Source organism: Abramis brama (assembly GCF_963993115.1).
Source record: "Abramis brama genome assembly, chromosome: 12".
In the NCBI taxonomy this organism is placed as follows: domain Eukaryota; kingdom Metazoa; phylum Chordata; class Actinopteri; order Cypriniformes; family Leuciscidae; genus Abramis; species Abramis brama.
In genome coordinates, this window is record NC_139974.1 from 10,444,989 (window position 1) to 10,465,509 (window position 20,521).

The 20,521-nt window shown below is 36.3% G+C and overlaps 1 protein-coding gene across 3 annotated transcripts; it reads right to left on the reverse strand.

Moving 5' to 3' along the window:
- Window positions 1-1,561: 1,561 nt before the first annotated feature.
- LOC311093183 (interferon-induced very large GTPase 1-like) lies at window positions 1,562-17,936 on the reverse strand. 3 transcript variants are annotated; one of them, XM_084130363.1, is made up of 9 exons: window positions 17,880-17,936; window positions 17,578-17,635; window positions 16,444-16,533; window positions 13,385-13,445; window positions 13,185-13,291; window positions 12,551-12,790; window positions 7,456-7,731; window positions 7,069-7,341; window positions 1,562-6,675 (listed from the first exon to the last, which is right to left on the reverse strand). In XM_084130363.1, the coding sequence occupies exons 3-9, from the start codon at window positions 16,526-16,528 to the stop codon at window positions 2,036-2,038; spliced, it is 5,682 nt and encodes a 1,893-aa protein (XP_083986489.1). In that variant the 5' UTR covers window positions 16,529-16,533; window positions 17,578-17,635; window positions 17,880-17,936; the 3' UTR covers window positions 1,562-2,035. The 3 variants fall into 3 exon arrangements, with proteins under 3 accessions (XP_083986489.1, XP_083986490.1, XP_083986491.1); XM_084130364.1 differs by lacking the exon at window positions 17,880-17,936 and having other exon boundaries at window positions 17,578-17,822; XM_084130365.1 differs by lacking the exons at window positions 16,444-16,533; window positions 17,578-17,635; window positions 17,880-17,936 and adding an exon at window positions 14,643-14,711.
- Between the last annotated feature and the right edge of the window lie 2,585 nt (window positions 17,937-20,521).

Below are 20,521 nucleotides of genomic sequence, written 5' to 3' on the forward strand. Positions count from 1 at the left end.
TTTTCCCCAAATGCTTATAACTTTGGGTGTGGTTGACTTATTTTAATGAGACTCATCTCATTAGACTCCTGAATTGTTGCCTTACGGTTTGTGTAGCGTTGTGATTTAGCGCTTTAAAAACATTTGGCTATATCTTCGAAACCGCTAGTCCGATCGAGACGAAACCACCGTCAGAAGTTTGAAAACATAGGTCAATAGCTATATACCAATGCCCAAATGCGAAAATATTGATAGTAAGGGGTAGTAAAATCCAATCAAAGTCATGTGTCAGTCATTTTTTATGTGTTTTTTTTCATATAAATGTATATAACTTCGAAGCGAATTGAGATATTTTCACCAAAATTGACACAAATATGTATGGGCTCACTCTGAGGACACGTAAAAAAATGGTGGGACTGAGCCTCTTGGTGGCGCTATAATAGAATAAAACGTGAAATTCCCATTGACTTCAATACAGTTTTGTGAAATAAAATGCTATACTTAACAAATGCATTGGTGTAAAATTACGAAACTCAGAATGTGCCATCAGCACCATCCCCTGAAGGTACCCAAAATATTTCGAGACAGCGCCACCTAGTGGTCAAAAGTTATAACAAAATGTCCAAAAAGGCTAATAAGTTTTGAATACATAGGCCTATTGAAATGCCACTGGTCTTAATAGATTCCTTGGGTCAAGCCGAGAACATAGATTCCAAGTTTTCCTTATTTGGCCGGACTTCCTGTCCGCCATCTTGATTTTCATTCAAAACCTACTTTTTCGAACTCCTCCTAGACCGTTTGTCCGATTTTCACCAAAATCGAATTGTATCATCTCCAGACTGTGCCGACTAAAAGTTATGGATTTCGTGTCGATAGACGAAACCGTTTTCGTATAGCGCAGCAGCAAAGTTGAGGCATGATGCTAAAAGCACTATTCAGTCTTTATTTCTGCAATGCCTTGACATATTGACACCAAACTTTGTATGTGTCATTGTCACTTCACTCTGACCACATCACATCAGTTTTGTAACTGCGCCACCTATTGGTCGAAAGTGATAATCCATTAAATCATATTTTTTATTATTATTTATATGCTTTTTCAGCCATTTCACCTAAAATCTTCTTTAAATGTCTTTAATTGCTCATTGTTGCTGTTGGTCTGACACTTTCAGCCATGTCTTGTCGTCTTATTCTGCTTGGCCCCGATAATTGCTGCTTGCAGCTATATTTTTATTATTATTATTATTTACCATAAACGGCAAACATTTTTATTCATAATTATAAGATTTTGTTTAAAATATAGGTTTAGCCTTTAAGTGAGCCATTTTTTTTTTTGTCGTTAGGATTACAGTTTTTGGTAACTTTTTAACCATAAATGCTTTGAAAATGTTAATATGAGTGCAGTTTTAGTACAACTCAATAAATCGTAAACTGTGTGTACATGCATATGGATACGTGCTTTATATTTATATAGTATATTTCTATAATTACATTCAGTAAATGTTTAAAAAACAATCATTATTCATTCATATGTTTTTTTTTTACATTAAGTACACACATTAGAATGGCGAATGTAAAATCATAAAACATTTCAAACATTACATTGACACTGTACACAGTGTAAGAGGTTTTCAAGAGTCAGTGTGTTTACAGTGCAGTGAGAAATCTTTCAGCTACTCTAAACCATGATATGGTACAAAGACAAACTGTTAACCATGAGACAAAAGGTCATTCATTTTGTTTCATCCAAACATTGATTGATAGTAATATAAAATAAAAATAAAAATGTTTTTCTTTGTTATCCAATATTGTGGTTAAATACTTAAAAAGATGGCAATGCACAAAACAACATCAAAAGCCCTATTCCTGATTCCAAGGCAGATTTCTTCATTGATTGTCATTCAGGAAAGCAAAAGGAAAATTGCTGTACAATATTTTAAATCCCCATAAGCCAGGGTCACATTCTATGCTCACAGACTCAATGTCTGGTCAGTGATTTCAGTAGGCTACTTGTGTTATTTATTGATATTAACAAATTGTCATTATTTTTGTGAATTCAAAAGAATGTATCATCCAAGCATTTATTTGCCTGATGTACAGTGATGGTATACCAATCACGAGGTATGTCTGCTGGTTTTAAATTGTATCTCTTAGCAAATTTTGTGTTGTACTTAGCAAAGATGTACTTCCAGAAGTCAGTGGCCTCAATACTAGTGTCAGGCTGTATCCTCCAGTCTGGAAAGATTTGTCTGTATTCTTTATTGGGATGCCACTTTTGTCCTGTTTCTTTACAGCGGAAACTCAATTCACTAGCAACAACAGATGAGCATATGTCAGGGACTAATTTCTCTGTATGAGCCCAACTGTATTTATCAATGCCTTGTGGCCGATGAACTGAAGCAAAATGCTCAGTATGTTCTTTTCCTCCAGCTTCGCAAGGTGCACTGCAGAATGGACACTTTTTCCCGCAGCCAAACACTCTGCTGAAGAGCACCTCTTGAGGTCTGTTTACTGAGAGTCTGGTTAGCTTGACCTTTACATCGTTTACACTACGTAGCTGATCTTCTAAAGTCTTATACATTTTGTCTATTGAAGATTTAAGGCAATCTGCAAACTCAGCAGGGTCCGAGTTGTTTAAAGCCAGAGTAGCACTGAGAGTGTCAATTGGTATGACCAACTCTTTATCGAGACATTTGAAGACATTGGTCACAAAATTGCAGCTGTTGTTTGTCATGCTTTTTGCACTTTCAATTGCTGTTATGAGTTGGCTGACAATTGCGTTTAAATGTTTCATCTCTAACTTGAGAAAAGCGTCTTCCTTTGAAAAATGTTCAATGATCTTCTCTGAAATCCACTCGGTTACAAACTTCTCATAATTTAGCACATACTCCAAAATATTTTCGAAGTCATTATCCTGAAGCAGTTGTTTTAAGAGTGAACACTGGAAAAATGTTCGTGTGCTGAAAGCAACGCCTCTTTCGCCTGTCAACATTTCATCCACGATGTCAGGTCCGAGACGTTTCTGGATGTAGTCCATCACGGCAGGGGCGAAGCATTGCTGGGCACACATCTCGGCCTTGTTCTGACACTGGTCTCGCTGGTAGTAGAGGTCTTTAAAGTCAGCTAACCATTGCTCTTTGCACCTTTCAAGAGATGTCAAAGGGTCAGTTCTCTGTATGTAGTCGTCATGCATTTTCTGGAAAGCTCTTGCTGCAATCCCGCAAATGTGGATCTTGAGAGATGCTTCAATTTCAGGGCTGATCTCTACATCCTTGCAGTCTTCCAATTTCTTGTCAATGAAGCACAACAGTTCTTGTATGTCAGCACTATAGTCTAATTTTGCACTTGTTTTAGACGAAATAAATACTTTGCTCTCATTTATTATTCTGTCGCATGACATTTGTATGAATTTGTGTTTTTTATTCCTCTGCATAGGTAGAAGGGAATTCTTGAGTTTTTTAAATATATTGGTTTTTACAGTCATTGCATAAAAAGGTCCAGTGCCACACTTATCTAGACTGGTGACATTTAACAGCATCTCACGTACGGCTCCACCTTTTGTTTCCATGTTACTGTGTAGGAATCTGTATGTTTCCTTCCCCAAATCACATCTTGGTAGTGCTGTAAGGGAAAACTGCTTCACAATGTCATCCCACATTTTTTTAAATTCCTCATTTAGTTCAATATCAGAGAGGTTGTGTTTTGTATTCCTGCAGGCACTGATCAAGTTCAGCACTTTTTCTTTCATGGTATCCCTTTGATTTTGTCTTATAGCCTCCACCTTTTCAATTCCCTTCTGTATCAATACAACATTCTCCAGTTTGTTTCGTAGATCTGTCTCAGTCTCCCTTCGAAGGCCTTTTGCACTATTTAAAAAGTCCTCCTTGTAATTTTCGACAAGGTGAACATTTTCATCCTCGCTTTCAAAGTATTGCTCAATTTTACCTGAAAGGCTTTTCTCCTCTTTGTCAAGCTCTTTACTAGCTTCATCTTTTAAATCAGCCACTACTCTGTCAACGTTAAATGCATTTCTTGTCCGCACTGACATTACACTCATGTTAGTGATTTTGGTTTCAGATTTTGTGTACCAGCCAATCATGTGCTTCTTGAAGGCCCATTCCCAAGTGTTAAACTCAACACAAAGTTTGGAGTAGGCTTCAGCGACAAGACTGTTTCGAAAACTGAAAATAAAGTTTTCAAACTGGACAGCCTTCCAGAGACTTCGTATCCATTCTTCAAATTCCATCAAATTCTGTGCTGGGACTTTTGTCACCTTAAAGATGTTAAGTATCCCATCCTTCAACTTGCTCACCTCCTCACTATAACTAGTGCTAACAGGCGCCATTGGTGGAACTCCAAGCCACAATCCAGGGATGTACCAGTTGTTTCCATCAATGTTATACTCTAGAATGTCTGTAAATTTCTTGTTGTTGCCAAGTTTCTCCATTCTAGCAGCCGCTTCTGTCATTTCATCTAGCTGTTTCAAAAGAATCTTTCTCTCTCTCAAGGTCTTTTCATACACAGCGACATCTGCAGTGTTTTGATGCACAAAATGACAACAGGGCCTTTTCCCCACCTCTTTCATGCGGAGAAAGGCATGGACAACAATTTGCAAAGTGTCTTTCATTTCTGTGGCATTTTCCATGGCAATGTTGACAATAGTAACATCGCTGAGCCCAACAACCACAGTTGCAAGTTCGTTATCGTGCTCGTAACTATTTGCTAGTTTTGCCAACTCCGGAGATTTTAATCCCTCGGTGTCAATCACAAGGATATAGTCACATTGAAGCTCTGATCGGAATTCCTCAGATATGCCTATTAGAAGCATGAAGGCGCCTCTTGTGCATCTTCCACTGCTAACAGCAAACTGAATTCCAAACATTGTGTTGAGGAGAGTAGACTTACCAGTGCTTTGGACTCCTAAAACTGTTACAACTCGTATCCTGTTGTGAGGTGTTGTCAGTTTGTTAAGTGCCGTAAGCACATCTCTAATCCACGTCAGTGGAATGTTTGATGCGTCTCCGTCAATAAGTTCTACAGGGAACCCAGTCAGCATCAACTGAGCACATATTTCTGGCAACTTCTTCAGGGCAGGGTACATCTTGTTTTTTGGGGAGTGTGTTGATTCATAGAGTTGACTCAACTCTCTCATGAAGTGTTGAACTCCTAAAGAGCTACTGGCCATCTCTTTTTCTAGATCTCTAAGATGTTCTTTTTCTTCTTTGGGATTATTACACGCTTCCCTATACTGCTCATCAAGCCTTAACTGGTGCTTTCTTGCTAGATGATCTAAATTTATTTTCATCCATTTGAGAAAATATAACTGCTCAAGTGGGGAGCAGCTCAGGCCAGAGATGAATTGATACATTGTTTCTCTCATGTCGTTGCTTCCTTGTTGCTTTCGTAGTTTCTGGATTTGACTTTTAAGTTCACTCTTGTAGTGCTCAATATTTTGATTCTTTGCCTTGAGTCGACACATCTCTTTCTCCAGTTTGGATAACTCCTTCCATAGTTTGTCTTGCAATGACAGTTCCTTCATTCTGAATTCTGGTATATTTGTGATGTCTTGTGTGATTAGGTCTGCCCTTTTCTTTGCATTTTGACAAATGGTATTGTTTTCATCGACAAGAATCCCTAGATCTGGTGCCATCTCCGACATCTTTTCAATACTCATTTTAGTAGAATCTGCAAGTATATCAACAACAGCCTTCTGTAGAGTATCAACAAACTTAAAATCATTCATGCTTCTATCCCTAAGGATTTTGGAGTATGGTTTGAACTTTGTTGTCAAATCGTCTCCTGACGTTGAACTGTCTGTGGTGCAAACCAGAACCAATTTCGTACTAATTTGCAGAGACTCCAGAAATGTCCGATTTGAGTCCAAATCATCACAGAACAGAAAAACTGCAGAGGATGTTTGGCTCAAGAAGTCGAATTGGGCCTTAAAGGCAGAAATATCCCCACGGAGATTTGCTACAGCTACTGGCTCTTTGAATTTGTCAATAGTTTTCTTTCCCCCAGGGAGATACCAGCTCATTTCAACAAGCCCATTGGACATCTTTCTTGGAATGTTCCCATTTTCCAGTTCCTTGTGGAAAAAAGTGTCATGATGATGCTGATTGTTGCTGAGGAGTTTGTTCAAAAACTCAGATTTGGACACACTGCTTTTTCCAAGTCTGACGAAAGAGACCAACGGCAAATGAGTTAGTACGATGCTGTTTTCCTTCAAACTGTCCTCTTCCAACGAATAAGATCTAAACTGCTTTGTTATGTCCCTCAAGGCCCAAAGCATTAACGTGCACTCCTTTGTGTCACAGTTTGGCAGCAGCAAAGGCACAGAGAACTGACACATTGACATTTTTAGAGCCATTTCTTGCTGGAGGAAAGGATCAGCACAGTGGAACAGAGCTGTGATCAAATCTAGTGGATTGATTCCTTTCTGATCTTCATAGACACCAGAGTTACCAGAATTAGTTACAATTTCAGAGTTACAATTTGAAGCACATTTTATAATTCTGGCTGATGAATTGACCATCATGAGCTTTCTGATGAAAAGCCACGGCAAAGATCTAAGACTATGTGCAGTTTGGACCTCATCAGACGGTTTCCTCAATTCCAACACAGACTGTAAAGTCAGTTTATTCTTCAAGTGGTTTTGTAGTCCCAGTTCTCTTAAAACAGATTCCATATTTATGTCTGAAATGCAAGATTATTCAGTTCATATATCTGTTTCAAATCATTGTAAGTAATGATTGTGTGAAATGCTTCATTCTCTGCTGAAAAGACCAGCAAATACTGTATATTTTGGATGCTGGTGCCACAAACAAGCTTCAGAACTAGCTTTCCTTTTGCATTCACACTCCTTTGAACTATTTGAACTGCATTCAGGATATTAATCTGATCAGTTTATGTATTTCTTGGGGATTGAACACATGACCTTGATGTAATTAGCATCATGCTATACTTTTTGAGCTAGCACCAAACCAGCACTAACCTAAACCAACCTAGATCAGTATGAATGTTCATGCTGGTCATTTCAGCAGGGTCATATTGGTCTTATTATTTGATTAGGACAAAACAGTAACTCACTTGTGCGATGTGTGATTGTAACCGGAGCACTCTCAATTTTTGTGCCATTTATCTCAACTACAGTGCAGACAGAGAAGGAATATTCAGTTCCTGGTTTTAAACTCAATAGATGAACCTCTGCCTCATCTGTAAAAGATTCCATTGCATTGGCTTCACTTCTCAATATCACCCTGAATCTGTGAGGGATCTTGTCATCAATGATCGGATCAATCCATTTCAGAAAAACTGAAGTTGCATCATTTTTGATCTGTATGTTTTCAGGTGGGAGTGGCTCTGTACAAGATTATAAAACATCATTTTGTGCATAGCAATTCCATTTGCACATTGGCTAAATATTATGAAAATGCATTGGCTGTAAATGAGCAGGCTCCTAAAGCAGTCACTTACTTGTGTGGATGATTAAAACGGCTGGTTCACTCTGTTTTCCATTGTTCAGTATTGTGTTAATTGTAGCTTTGTATTCAGTAGCAGGAAGAAGATCTTCCATTAAATTTGTATTTTCATTTGATTTCACAGTCACTGATTCTGTTTTCTCTTCATTTTTATACATAATCACTTGAAATTTGTAGAGACTGGGATCCATTTTTTGTGGTGCCGTCCAATTTAGTTTTACAGTTGTTGCATCCTCTGACACATATTCAAAATTCTCAGGTGCTGGTATTGCTTTGGGGAAAACAACAACACATGAGTAAACACAAATAATAAATAATGCAACCCACCTTTGAGACTTTTTGTGTAAGTTACATTGTTACGTCAGTAGGTGGCGTCAAATCTTTATGAGTGAGTCAATGAATCATTCACTCAACTGATTTATTCAAAGACACTGATTCATTAAAGCTGTTTAGAGAGCATCTGAGCCTTAATCAGTGTTGGGAAGGATACTTTCAAAATGTATTCCGTTACAGAATACAGAATACATGCCCAAAAATGTAATTTGTAACGTATTCCGTTACGTTACTCAATCTGAGTAATGTATTCTGAATACTTGGATTACTTCCACATTGAATTGCATTTTATAAGTGTCGGCCATCAAATCCTGCTTAATAAACAGGCCTATTCTTGTGGGGTGGGGGTGCGGTGATGCGGTGGTGACGCGTAGCCTATGCCAATAAAGCACCTAAAAGCTGTCACAAAGAACCGGCAAAAGTAATAATCATGAATATGTCAAATATAGAAAGGAGAAATTGTAATTGTTTATTAATAAACAAGTGTTTTCTTTGTCAGTGTCGGCCGCGATCTTTACCCCGGTCTTAAAGTAAAAAGATGACTGTGAAAAAAAGCAGTATTTAATTAAATACATTTATGATGGTATTACTACATTTTATTTAATTAAACGCATTTATGGTGAAATTACTACATTTTCAGCTCAATCTGTGTTCATTTTGACCACGAAACATGCGCTGTCACTTTAATTCAGCGTTTGCGGCACAGCAGAAATAGACTCGGTGCGGAAACGATCTCTGCACAGCTGTATACTCACCGCAACTGGGACGGATAAACGGACCACAGTGTGAAAGCTCTAACCTGTTAACATGGGTACGGAGAAAAAAAAAGAAAAAAAAAAAACGCACTGCAAACAGAGTAGGCTGTGAAACGGGCGTTGATTTATGAGACCAGCTCCAGTTCACGCGCTGGCGCCTCTGTGTCCTGATTATCTTTTGTCTGCTATATTTACTTCTTATTTAATCCAGGCAATTGGTTGATGAAACATTGATTAAAATTAAAGCTGCCGTCGGCAACTTTTTTTTGATCATATTCAGTGAAATCGACACTATAATCCGACAGAACAACATAAATAAATTGGTTTTAGAAAAAAACCCGAGCTTCTAACTCCACCTGGAGCGTGTTATTTGTTTTGCAAAAATCCACCGCTCCCGTCTCATCGGGTCCAATCAGCGCAGGGGGGTGTGAGATCTGACTGTCAATCACAGTTCGTGCACACGCCACAGATCCCCTCTCCCTCACACAGACGCGCACATTACAATATCACATGCACACGACACGCCTGAAGTTTGCCTGAAGATTGTAGGAAGCGTGATGGCGGAGAGAAAATCTACTAACAAGCTTCCAATTCCTCTGTTATTGCTATCTATGGATAGATTAGCCAGGGCAGCCTACCTCCGAGTCCATGGTGTTGATCGATGCTGAAGAGACGCGCGCGTTCACAGAAAATCAGGTACACATGCACTGACGATGGGCGGGTGCTCGTTGGTAGTGGGGGAGGGGCATGAGAGTTGTAAACATTCAAAATTTTGGCTAAGTCCACTCAATCTGCCAGACTTGCCGACTGCAGCTTTAAGATACAATTAATACAAAACGAAATTCACTTTAAAGAAAGGCTTTGTGCTTTTTGTTTGAGGTCTCTGTGAAAGTTTTAAAGCAGTCTTTTAGTGCTGCGTTCAGAGCGCTCACGTCCGTAACGGAGAACTGTCACGACCATAACATTGTTTTTTTTTTTTCCTCATGAATGCGAATACGAAAAATAAAATAAAATAAATATTTTATGTTCTTTGGAGAGCCAACCCTTCTTCATCCGGTGAGTAGTATTACTTTTGGTTTGCGCAGTGTAGCCTAATTCACAGAATAACAAAATATATTTTGCCACCTAAAAGTTAAGGATTTTTTGTGTCACGCATGTTTATTTCCCTCATATTAAATTTAAAACGCATGTAGACCGATATTTTTCTAACGGTCTGGACTCCTTTATTAACAGACGTTTCACTATTGGTATTAATGCATTTTCTGAGAATTTATATTTCAAGTTTTGACTGCACGTATTTGAAAAAAAAACGTAGGCCTACTTTAAGATGCTTCTTCAGATTTGAGGTGGAGTCTTTGGACGCTGAAAGGAGGTTGGTTGCTGGCAAGCAGAGGTTGCACTGCACAGTTATATTTCGTTCTCCCTTCTCTTTCTTTAATGTGAAATGCTGTTTGAATTTCCAAGATATAACGCATTCTTGTCCTGCTCTGTTGTTCTGGCTCCATCTACCTCTAGCTCCCGCTGTTCCTCTTCCGACTCCATTAATGGATTGTGACTGGTCACGCAAACCGCACATTTTTTTTCGTTTTCATATTGGGGCTTCTGGGAAATGCATGGAGTTGCCTTAATTTATTTAGAGAGTGAATAAACTCGTGAAACAGAGAAGTATCGTCATGTAATCCATTGATTTCAACAATGTAACTGTATTCTAAATACCAACTATTTAAATTGTAACTGTAACGGAATACAGTTACTCATAATTTGTATTCTGAATACGTAACGCCGGTACATGTATTCCGTTACTCCCCAACACTGGCCTTAATAATCAATAATCAATCTTTTAATAATTTCACGCATTTTTCAGAACAACGGCACTTTTGCTTTTCCGATGTTGCTTAAATAGAGTAAAATGTATCAATGAGTTAGTAAAGCATGATATTGTGAGAGATTTATGAGTGAGAGGGATGTGTTTAGGGGTGGGGTCAGGTAAGGGGCATCATTTTCATTGCATGATTTAGAAACACCCACCAGTATGAAGGCAAATTTAGTAACGCCCACTTTTGTAATGCAGAGACCTCAATCTCATGCAGGTGACATTGTCCTGCCTTTGCTATTTATTTTGATTAAGGATTATGAGAGCACATGCATTTTAAAAAATAACCATGTGCATGCAGTGGCGTCATGCCCATTCAAACTTTATTCCTATTATGCTCCATAATATACCAGAGCCTACAACGACTCAAATGTATTCTTCTGGATGTGTAATAAATCGGTCAGCATCAGCCCGCCCCTTTTTCCTAATATGGTGTCTGTATCAAATCTAGAGCGCTACGCGCGTCTTTCGATAGGAACGCACGTTGAGCTGGCAAAGTTTTACAGATGGTCTTGAAGTGGTAAGTGGGCAAAGCAACAAATCGGCATTGAATTAGTTATCGGATGATATTAAAAGGTAGTGGGATTATTTGTGGTTGACCTGGAAATTTTAACTTGATCAAAAAGTTATGGATTTGATATTAGCTGTGAATTCAGAGCATTAACTTAAGTTGTGTCATTGTAACATTATCAATAGCTAGCCTAGTTTAACCGTAAACTAGTTGGCTAACGTTACTGCCATACAAAGCCATAGTAACGTTATCTGATCGGTTTTGAAACATAATAATGAGCAGTGTAACTACAGTATTTCAAGTATTTTACTAAAGTAATGTTACATATTACATTTGATTTGATTATTTTTTTACATTTCTGTCAAATATTAACCATTTTCAAATAAAAGGGGTAGTGTTAACCTTATTCAGCACTGAAATCTGTCAAACTTTTTTCAAAGTCCTTCATCACATATTAATATTAAAATAACTTAATTTCAGAGCACCACAAAGTCAGACCTCAGCACCTTTATGTACCTTTAATGTAAGATCGTTCTTAGGTCACATACCAATTTAAAATCATAACATAAAAACTGCAATGGTACTGTTTTTAAAATCATGTGTAGTAGGCCTAAGTGTACAGTAAATGTGTGTGTAAACATGCTTTAATGAAGCAGACTTCAAAAGCTTTTGAATTTGAGCTTACAGTTCTTTCATCAACCTGTCTTTTACATAAACTTACAAAATAGATACTTTAACTTAGTCCTCAGATAGAGGAGGGTTGCTGCTAGCTCTGTTAAGGTATTTCTGTCCCTCCCAAACTGCATTGAAATGGTATGTTTAGCAGCCAGAATTTAAAAATTTTCAGGGGGAGAAACCCCCTTACCCCTCCTAACATGATCCATATCACCCGTCAGAAAACAATTTCAACGTTTCAGATTGTGCCCCCCCAGAATTTTGGCTTGCATGACGCCCCTGTGTGCATGGATAAATAATTATAATCAATACAGCAGTATTTCATAAAAAATAAGAATTACCCATTTTGATTTCATAGTGACATTAATCAATGTAATTTCTTCTTGCAACAACTTCTCTTCTCGCATGTGATCACAGCAATAGCAAACCACAACCATCCAATGACCCAATCAGTGCCGATGGACAAAATCAAGGCCCACCTACAGTTTTTCTTGTCCAAGAAGCCACTTCACAATATGGAAGAAAAGACTATCACAACTTCTGTTTCATGCTGACTTTAAGAAATTTTCCAGATTGACAATGGGTAATTTCAGTCTTGATTTCATGAGGTCAGTGAACCATAATCTTTAAAATGTTATAATCCTTTCCCAAAGACTATTGAATGTGCTTCAAATACACATCTAGGCCTAGCTGGTTTCACAGACTGGGCTTAGATTAAGCCAGTATTAGACCTTAGTTCAATTAGGACATTTATAGCTTTTATAAACATGCAATGGCACTTACATGTTTGAAGATTTAATTTCCTTAAATCAACTTTAAATGTTCTTTATTTTAACTAACCTTATAATTTGTAACAAAATGCATCATGTAGCTTTTATAATTTAAAAGTACTTCATCATAATATAATTTACATGACAAATGTAAGCAGTTTGCTATAGTTTACCTGTACACACAGATGCAGAGAAACTCTTCTTTTCCTCAACCGCCACTACTGTGATGTTATAACTTGTGCCAGGCGAAAGCTGTTTTATCTCAAAACGGTTTTCATATGTTGTTTTAGTATAATCTTTTTCTTCATTCTTCCATTCGATTTGGAATTTTTGTTGTCCATTCGCAGCCACATCTGGATCTCCCCACTCGAAGCGCACTGAGTGCGGGCCTACATCAGTGAATCTAATGTGACCTGAGGGAGAGGGAATATTTGGAAAATAATTTAAGGATCAATGCTTTTGTTAAAGATGAAGTGTATAATTTCTCTGCCGCTGACAACAAACAGAACTGAAAATATAATATCAGGTTATTTTGGTTTTATCTTCATATACAAACAGATGGTCCTGCCACAAACTCACGCAACTGGTTGAGCCAGTGTTGCTGCTTTGGCCTTTTTTAGATGCGCAAATCAAGGTTTATTAGAGCCACAGTGTTTACAGTTTTTATGAAAATCATCCCACACATGACTTATAGTTTACCCGTAATCTGAGAAATGACATTATTTACATAATGACATTATTACATGTATTCATAAGAGATTATCCTATGAATACATGTAAATGAAAAAAATGTATTTACTTCTATACCTTCAGTTTCTTCTTCTTCTTCTTCTTCTCCTCCTACTTCTTCTTCTTCTTCTCCTACTTCTTCTTCTTCTTCTTCTTCTTCTTTATCCATATATGTTCCTGCATTCCTATTATACACAAAACAAACGTATTCCAAAAATGTCCATTCAAAATATGAATATATAAAATAAGCTTCTCTCCAGTATTTGATTCTAGTTTACCTTTGAATGCCACTGCTTTCATCCCGGTCCTCCATCTCTTGCTTCAAAGCCTGGCAGTTTTCTTTGAGGTAATATTTTTACAATAATGTTGATTGTAAGACATATTTTCTCTATGAACATCACCTTAAGATAAATACTAATTCAATCTTTCAAGATTTAAAAAATATTTAAAAAATATTAATTTTAAAATGTATTGTTTATGTACGATGTACATCAGTACAGAAATAATTCTTATTTAATATGTAATAATATGTATGCATTTGGATTATGAAATATTTGAAAAATAAAGGACATGGTTGAATTTAAACTACATTTTACTTAAAGCTGCAGTCCACAGTTTTTCCTCTTTGTCGCCATCTCTGTTCAAAATCTGCAATTGCAGTTATTCGCGTAATTATCAACTTAGCGTGGGTTGTGCCTCGGCACGGCACAGCGCGGATGAATCCAATGTTTTGAGGAAAATGTGCGGCTGTCAGTCCCCGCGCTGGTGTGGATACTGCCATTCGCAATCACAGATTCTATTTTTTGGAAGTATGACCAACATAAAGAATTTTTAACCCGATTTTTAAAAAGTAACATCCACTTTTGTTCTGACCAACTAAGGGAAAAAAAGCATTGCAGTAAATCGCGCTGATTAAATCTAACGATTGCTTATCATATCACGTCAAGCCGTGCAAATTATACTTTGTTCTCAAATTGTTAATGTTAACAACATCAGCATTGCGTGACTACATTTAATGCCCTTCCGATATTTATTCTTGTTTTGGCATGGGCCCGGTTGCAGTCTCTTTTTTCTGTCCCCACTCCGAAGTCTTTTGCATTTTACAACGGGTGAATCTCCAGTTGTCACTGGTGATTGTCGTTTGAACCTTTCTGGATCCGCCATCAAATTGATAAGTTTAATTATATCAAGTGTTGTGAGAAAAGGCTATAAATCTCCACCTCCAACATCCTCACACACAACATACTACTGTGTGTGAGGCCTACTAGCCGAGACTCCTTCTTTATGTGTACAGATGTGATGTAATGATGCAAAGACATGCTCGAATTTCCTGCGGAAATCCACCAGTACCACTGGAATTAAAAACATTATTACTGTTTTCAATCGAGCTAAGGCAAGCAGATAGTTTTGAACTACTTGCTCAAAAATTTATTTTGGATTAATTTTACCCAAAAAGGTTACGGACTGCAGCTTTAACTGTTAAAAAACATGGTCTACATACAATAACTCAAATTAAGAATATACTATAATACTCACAGGTGGATTCAGTGTATTATGAGAGCTTCATCTTCCTTGAGATTCAAAAGACAAAATGATGGTCTCTAGTCTCTGTCTAATAAATGACACATAGGCCTATATATACTAAGCAGCAAGGTGGCTTTCGGTTTTTATTACCTGAGCTCAGTTCCTGTCATAGGTGTGGGGTTTGGGGGGGGGGTTCACTGGTTAGACTGGTTTACACTTACTGAAAATGAAAAAAATGTGTATGTATTGAATGTTAGATATGAGAAAGATTTTTGTAATGTATTGGGAAAAGAGTGTAAGATGATAAGAACATAAATCAAGAAGAAAATTACAAACCTGCTGACACAAGCTGATGCAAAGGAATGTTTGACATTGAGTACACGCTTTTAAAGTGAAAGGTCTGTCAAAGTGAAAAGGTCTATATTTGTTTATTTTGAGCTTAAATCTGTGCTTCTGAATGCCATTCGACACTGTCATCATAAAGACAAATTGACTAAAGGTGTTTTTACAGATGCAGCATTAAGCAGCCTTTTGTTGTAAAGTTGATATAAGTGCTTATAGGAACTTTATTGAAATATGATATTGGAGGCACCTTTACATACAGTGCTGATTTGCCATCTGTTCAATAGGCTATTTGAAAACATAATTTATACATGATATTCCTTTTCAAATAAGAAATAAAGTACAAAATGAACAAGTATTTTAATCACATGACTAATAGGAAAACGTAACTTCAAGTGCTTTTCTTGTAATTATGATGGCAGATTTTAATAGTTGAACTGCTGCCCTCACCTGGCAACTGGCATTACACAGAGAAAGTTCTTATAGGGTTAGTTCACCCAAAATTCTGTCATTAATTACTCACACTCATGTCGTTCCAAACCCGTAAGACCTTAGTTCATCTTTGGAACACAAATGAAGATCTTTTTAATAAAATCCTGGCACTTTCTGTCCCTCCATTGACAGCAACTAAAACTTTCAAGACACAGAAAAGTAGCAAAGACATCATATTGTTGCATTGTTGTTGCGTGAACGAGCGTTGGAGATTCATATTTTGTAAATAAAGTGGTAAATTATGTTTTTTTTTTTTTTTTTTTTTTCACAAACAAAGCACTTGCGTCGCTTCATAAAATTGAGGTTAAACCACTAGTCACATGGATTACTTTAATGATGTCTTTACCTTTCTGTGACTTGAGAGTGCTAGTTTCGTAGTCGTCAATGGAGGGATGGAGATCTCTCAGATTTCATTAAAAAGATCTTCATTTGTGTTCCGGAGATGAACTAAAGTCTTACGGGTTTGGAATGATATTAAGGTGAGTAATCAATGACAGAAATTTCAATTTTGGGTAAACAATCCCTTTAATCTTTTACTGGGTATAAGCACTTCAGTAATATTTCTATGCCCATCTCTATCCCCTTTGTTTATTTTTATTTTTTTACTGAATACACTACCTTTTAAAAAGATGCAGTGTTTTATAAACTGTATAGTTTGTATGAACTCATTCATGGTTTGTGTGATTTTTTTTCTATTTGGAAAAGCAGATACAATATAAAAATGCCTTTTTCTTATGTTTTCTGGCAAATGTGAATGCTGTCTTTCCCAGAAATGCTTCACTTTCTTTCAAACTACATTTACATATAGTACAACAAGTATAGTATTACAAATATGTCCTATTGCGTGATGTGCTACAGTATGTGATCCCCCCCCAAAATAAACACAAACTGGTCAGACCAGCGCAGAAAATGTTCTCCAGAAAGGGCCAAATACCAAAGAACTAACCCTGATTGAACTATGACAAAGCACGTGATTTACCGTAAACAGTATTGTGCCTGATGGAACAAGCCTGGTCAATGATTAGTGTCTTTCCCTCAGTGTGTCCAGTTGTGACCACCTTCATGAGATCTGTGGACAAGATATACACTCTCAGAAAAAAAGGTACAAAAGCTGTCACTGGGACAGTACCCTTCAAAAGGGTTCTATGTACCATTTAGGTACTAATATGTACACTTTTGGTACCAATATGTACCTTTGAGGGACTAATATGCACTCTTTAGGTACAAAGGTGTACCTTTTGAAAGGGTACCGCCACAGTGACAGCTTTTGTACCTCTTTTTCTGAGAGTGTATTCATATATAGAGTATTACATTCATGGTTTGATTATAATGCATAAGAAACTTTCAAGGCCTGAATGAAAGCATAAAATGCTTCAAGGTGAAATTCATGTTATTTTGACAGACCAATAACTTGCATTTACTTAATGTGAAAACCAAATAGAATGAAAGGACTAAGTGAGAACAGTCAGATTTAGGGCAGGTGAAGGATTAATCTGTTTTACAGTACAAAAAACAACTGGACGGTTGCTAAGGCAATGTGGTAACACTTTATTATAAGGTTTAATTTGTTAACATTAGTTAATTACTTTAGTTAACATGAACTAAGAATTAACAATACTTCTACAGCATTTATTAATCTTAGTTAATGTTAATTTCAACATTTACTAATAGTCTACATTACAAAAATCAAATGTTGTATTTAATGCACTGTGAACTAACATGAAGAAATAATGATCAGCTATTTTTTATTAACTTTTTTAACAAATCTAGGTCTATTGCTCATTTTTAGTGTGAAGAGACGAGAAACATTTTACGTTTATGACATATTAGGCATACAAATAAAAGTAGGATATGTGCATATTTTAATGCTAATATAATTTGCAAGTAGTTAAAAATGACTATTTCCCAACTTGAATTTCCTAGAAACACTGTCAAATGTTCAAGACATGGTTATGGCCTTGGTTCATTTCAGTTAATACATTAATTTGAACAAGTGAGACCTTATTGTGAAGTGTTACCGGCTATGTATTAGAATAATGGTTATTGTCAGTATTTAGGAAATTGAAGCACCTTTAGCTGATTTAGGAAGGGATGGGGTGTGAGATGATTTTACCTGATTGTTCCTCAGACTCAGAGGCTCGACAACAGCGTCATCTGTTGGCTCGTAAAACCTGGAAATACAATGCATTTTATCAACTGTGCAACGGAGGAATATTTTCTTTGTAGAATTTGTCATTTCTTAATTGTGTTTGTGTGTGTGTGTTGGGTAAGTTACTCAGTTAAACCACATCAACATTAAAAAAATGTTGCCAAAAAGTAGAAAAAAATCTATTTATGGACAAATTAAAAATAATCTAGGCTATTGGTTCGAAAATTCAGAGTAGCCTACACCACACATTTCAAAATTCAACCAACCAGACCGTGCAGACACGCAACGCCAAATGATTCAACAGAAATTGAGGCATCGGATCGTTTGTCATCACGTGATTTTTCTGAAAACAAAATAGGAAATTGCGCTGGGTCAGCTGATTCTCTGCTGACGTTAAAAACTAAGGCAAATATCAAGCAAATTGATTTCTGCAAACATAGGCTATATAGACCTTTTCAGTACTTTGACATTAAAAAACTAGGCCTACTTGGTTTGTTTAAATACTTTTGAGTGCAATTTAGAGTATTAGGCCTAGTAGGCTATAGATTTTTTTTTAAACAGAAATACTGTAAGTAAATAAGACTAAACAATGTTTAAATACACAGATGTGTATTGTAAAATGCTTCAGTAATAGGCCTATTACTCCACGGCCTATTAAGTATGCAAATTATGCAAACAAAATTCCTTGTCAGTGACCTACATGCCAGTAGCTATTGGTGATGAACCATTAATCACTGTTAATACTAGATAAAGAAAACCTGTGGAACCACAATCCACATCTAAACTGCCAAAAATGAACTGAACACTGTTTAATTCAGATGTTTTCCAATTCTAACCAACTGCGGCAAATAACAGAGGACCTCTTATATTAGTTAGTTTTCATTCTTTTAAATTGAATTATTAGCTGAAAACAACACTGTTACTATTTGCAACTTCGAGAGTTTTACTGAAATGGTTAAGTTACACGTTAACGGCTTGATTACTAAAGTTTTTCATGTGTGATCTGATTTTATTGTGCATGTATTATGTAAATGTATTATGCAACTTTTGTTGCTAGAAGGAGGACAACCGAGGTCACTGGAAACCGCACTGATAGCTGTTCTAAGTTATAAATTAAACAAAGATTAAACAAAGATTGTGTTTTACAAAAAAACTTTTTTCTAATCAAATTTTCACGTTTAATTCAATGTGTTACTTGCCATTTCTTTAATTGCTTGTGAGATTTACTATTGTATTAACTATATACTATATCAGTGGTGATAGGGACTGCTGTTTTCACTAACAACACCTCTTGTGTTGTGAAGAAAGGCACATCTTTTATGGTATTTATCAATTTGTGTGTTACACTCACCAGTGTCAAGTAACGATGACAAAGATATTTCATTTAATTCAATGAACTCTGTTCAGACAAGTTCACTTGATTACATGGGTTGAGTAAAACTAACAACAGTGTAAGTTATGCATACAATTAATTGTACTAATGAGTTGTGAAATCTATAATATTACACTAGGCTACTGTTCGAATGTTTGTGGTGGTAAGATTTTTTAATGTTTTTACAATACATCAAGGATGCATTTATTTGATCAAGTAAAACAGTAATATTCTTAAATACAATTTAAACTAATTGTTTTTTATTTTAATATATTTAAAATTTTAATTTATTCTTGTGAGGGAAAAGCTGAACGTTTTACTCCAGTCTTCAGTCAAAAGATCCTTCATAAATAATACGCTGATTCGGTGCTCAAGAAAAATGTCTTATTATTATCAGTGTTAAAAACTGTTATGCTACTAAATTTTGTTCGTGGAAACTGACTTTTTTCAGGATACTTTTATAAATAGAACGTTCAAAATATGTTGTAACATAACAAATGCCTTTATTTCTTAAAAACTTAAACATTTCCAAAAAAAAAAAAACATTTGCGTGTTTCCAAAGGCTCACAAAGAACATACATTTTTTGAAATTATATATATATTTTTTTTAAATCTACCACTTCAGCAGAAATATGCCAACCACACACAGTGTATTTAGACCACACAGCCTCTCTCTTACAGTAACATTGTTTATTTTGCAGACATCTGGCTTTCACAATGTATACTTTCTTATTAAAGCAAAGATCCTTACTCAGCTCATCGCTGTTATATAACTGACACTGTTCTTTTAAAACCACTGCAGCATGAAAATATTCTGCCATGATATTGATTTTAGGATAAAGCAGTCAAGTCATGTTTTTGTTGTGGTGCTGTGTTTGCTCAAATGCCAAGAAAACATAAAGACACGATCATAAAGTGTACATATATGTAAAGTATTGTTTCTGCTTCATTTGAACACTCAAACTTACAGACACACTCCTTGCAAGGGGAGTCATTTCACATTAGAAATAATACCACGCTCTACAAGGGTCAATAACATATACAATAAACATATTTAATGTTTGCACTAGATCTAATCACAGGACAGTAATAATCTAGCTATGTTCCATAACCTGCTGAGCTAGATAGCATTTTAAGGCACTTGATGGGTTCATGTAGAACTCGTTTTTGCATTCCATGGTGCTCTTCAGTTGTTTTTCTGTAAACAAATGCGCCAAAGGTAAACACATCTTGCTGCCTTTCAGCATTTCACTCATGATCGCCACATTTTTAAGATGCTGTGTTAAGTTAAGAAGTTAAACTTTCAAAATCCATCTTGCATTTTACCTTGCGTTATCCTCTATCACTCAGAATTGCCTCAATTATGCTGCCTTCTAATGTAGCACCGAATTCTGAGATATAAAGTCATGTGAAAAAAAGGGACACCCTACTGAATTCTATGGTTTTACATATCAGGACAATAAAAAAATAAATGTAAAAAAAACATCTGGTCCTTGGCATGTCTTAAAATTAGGTAAATACAACCTCAGATGAACA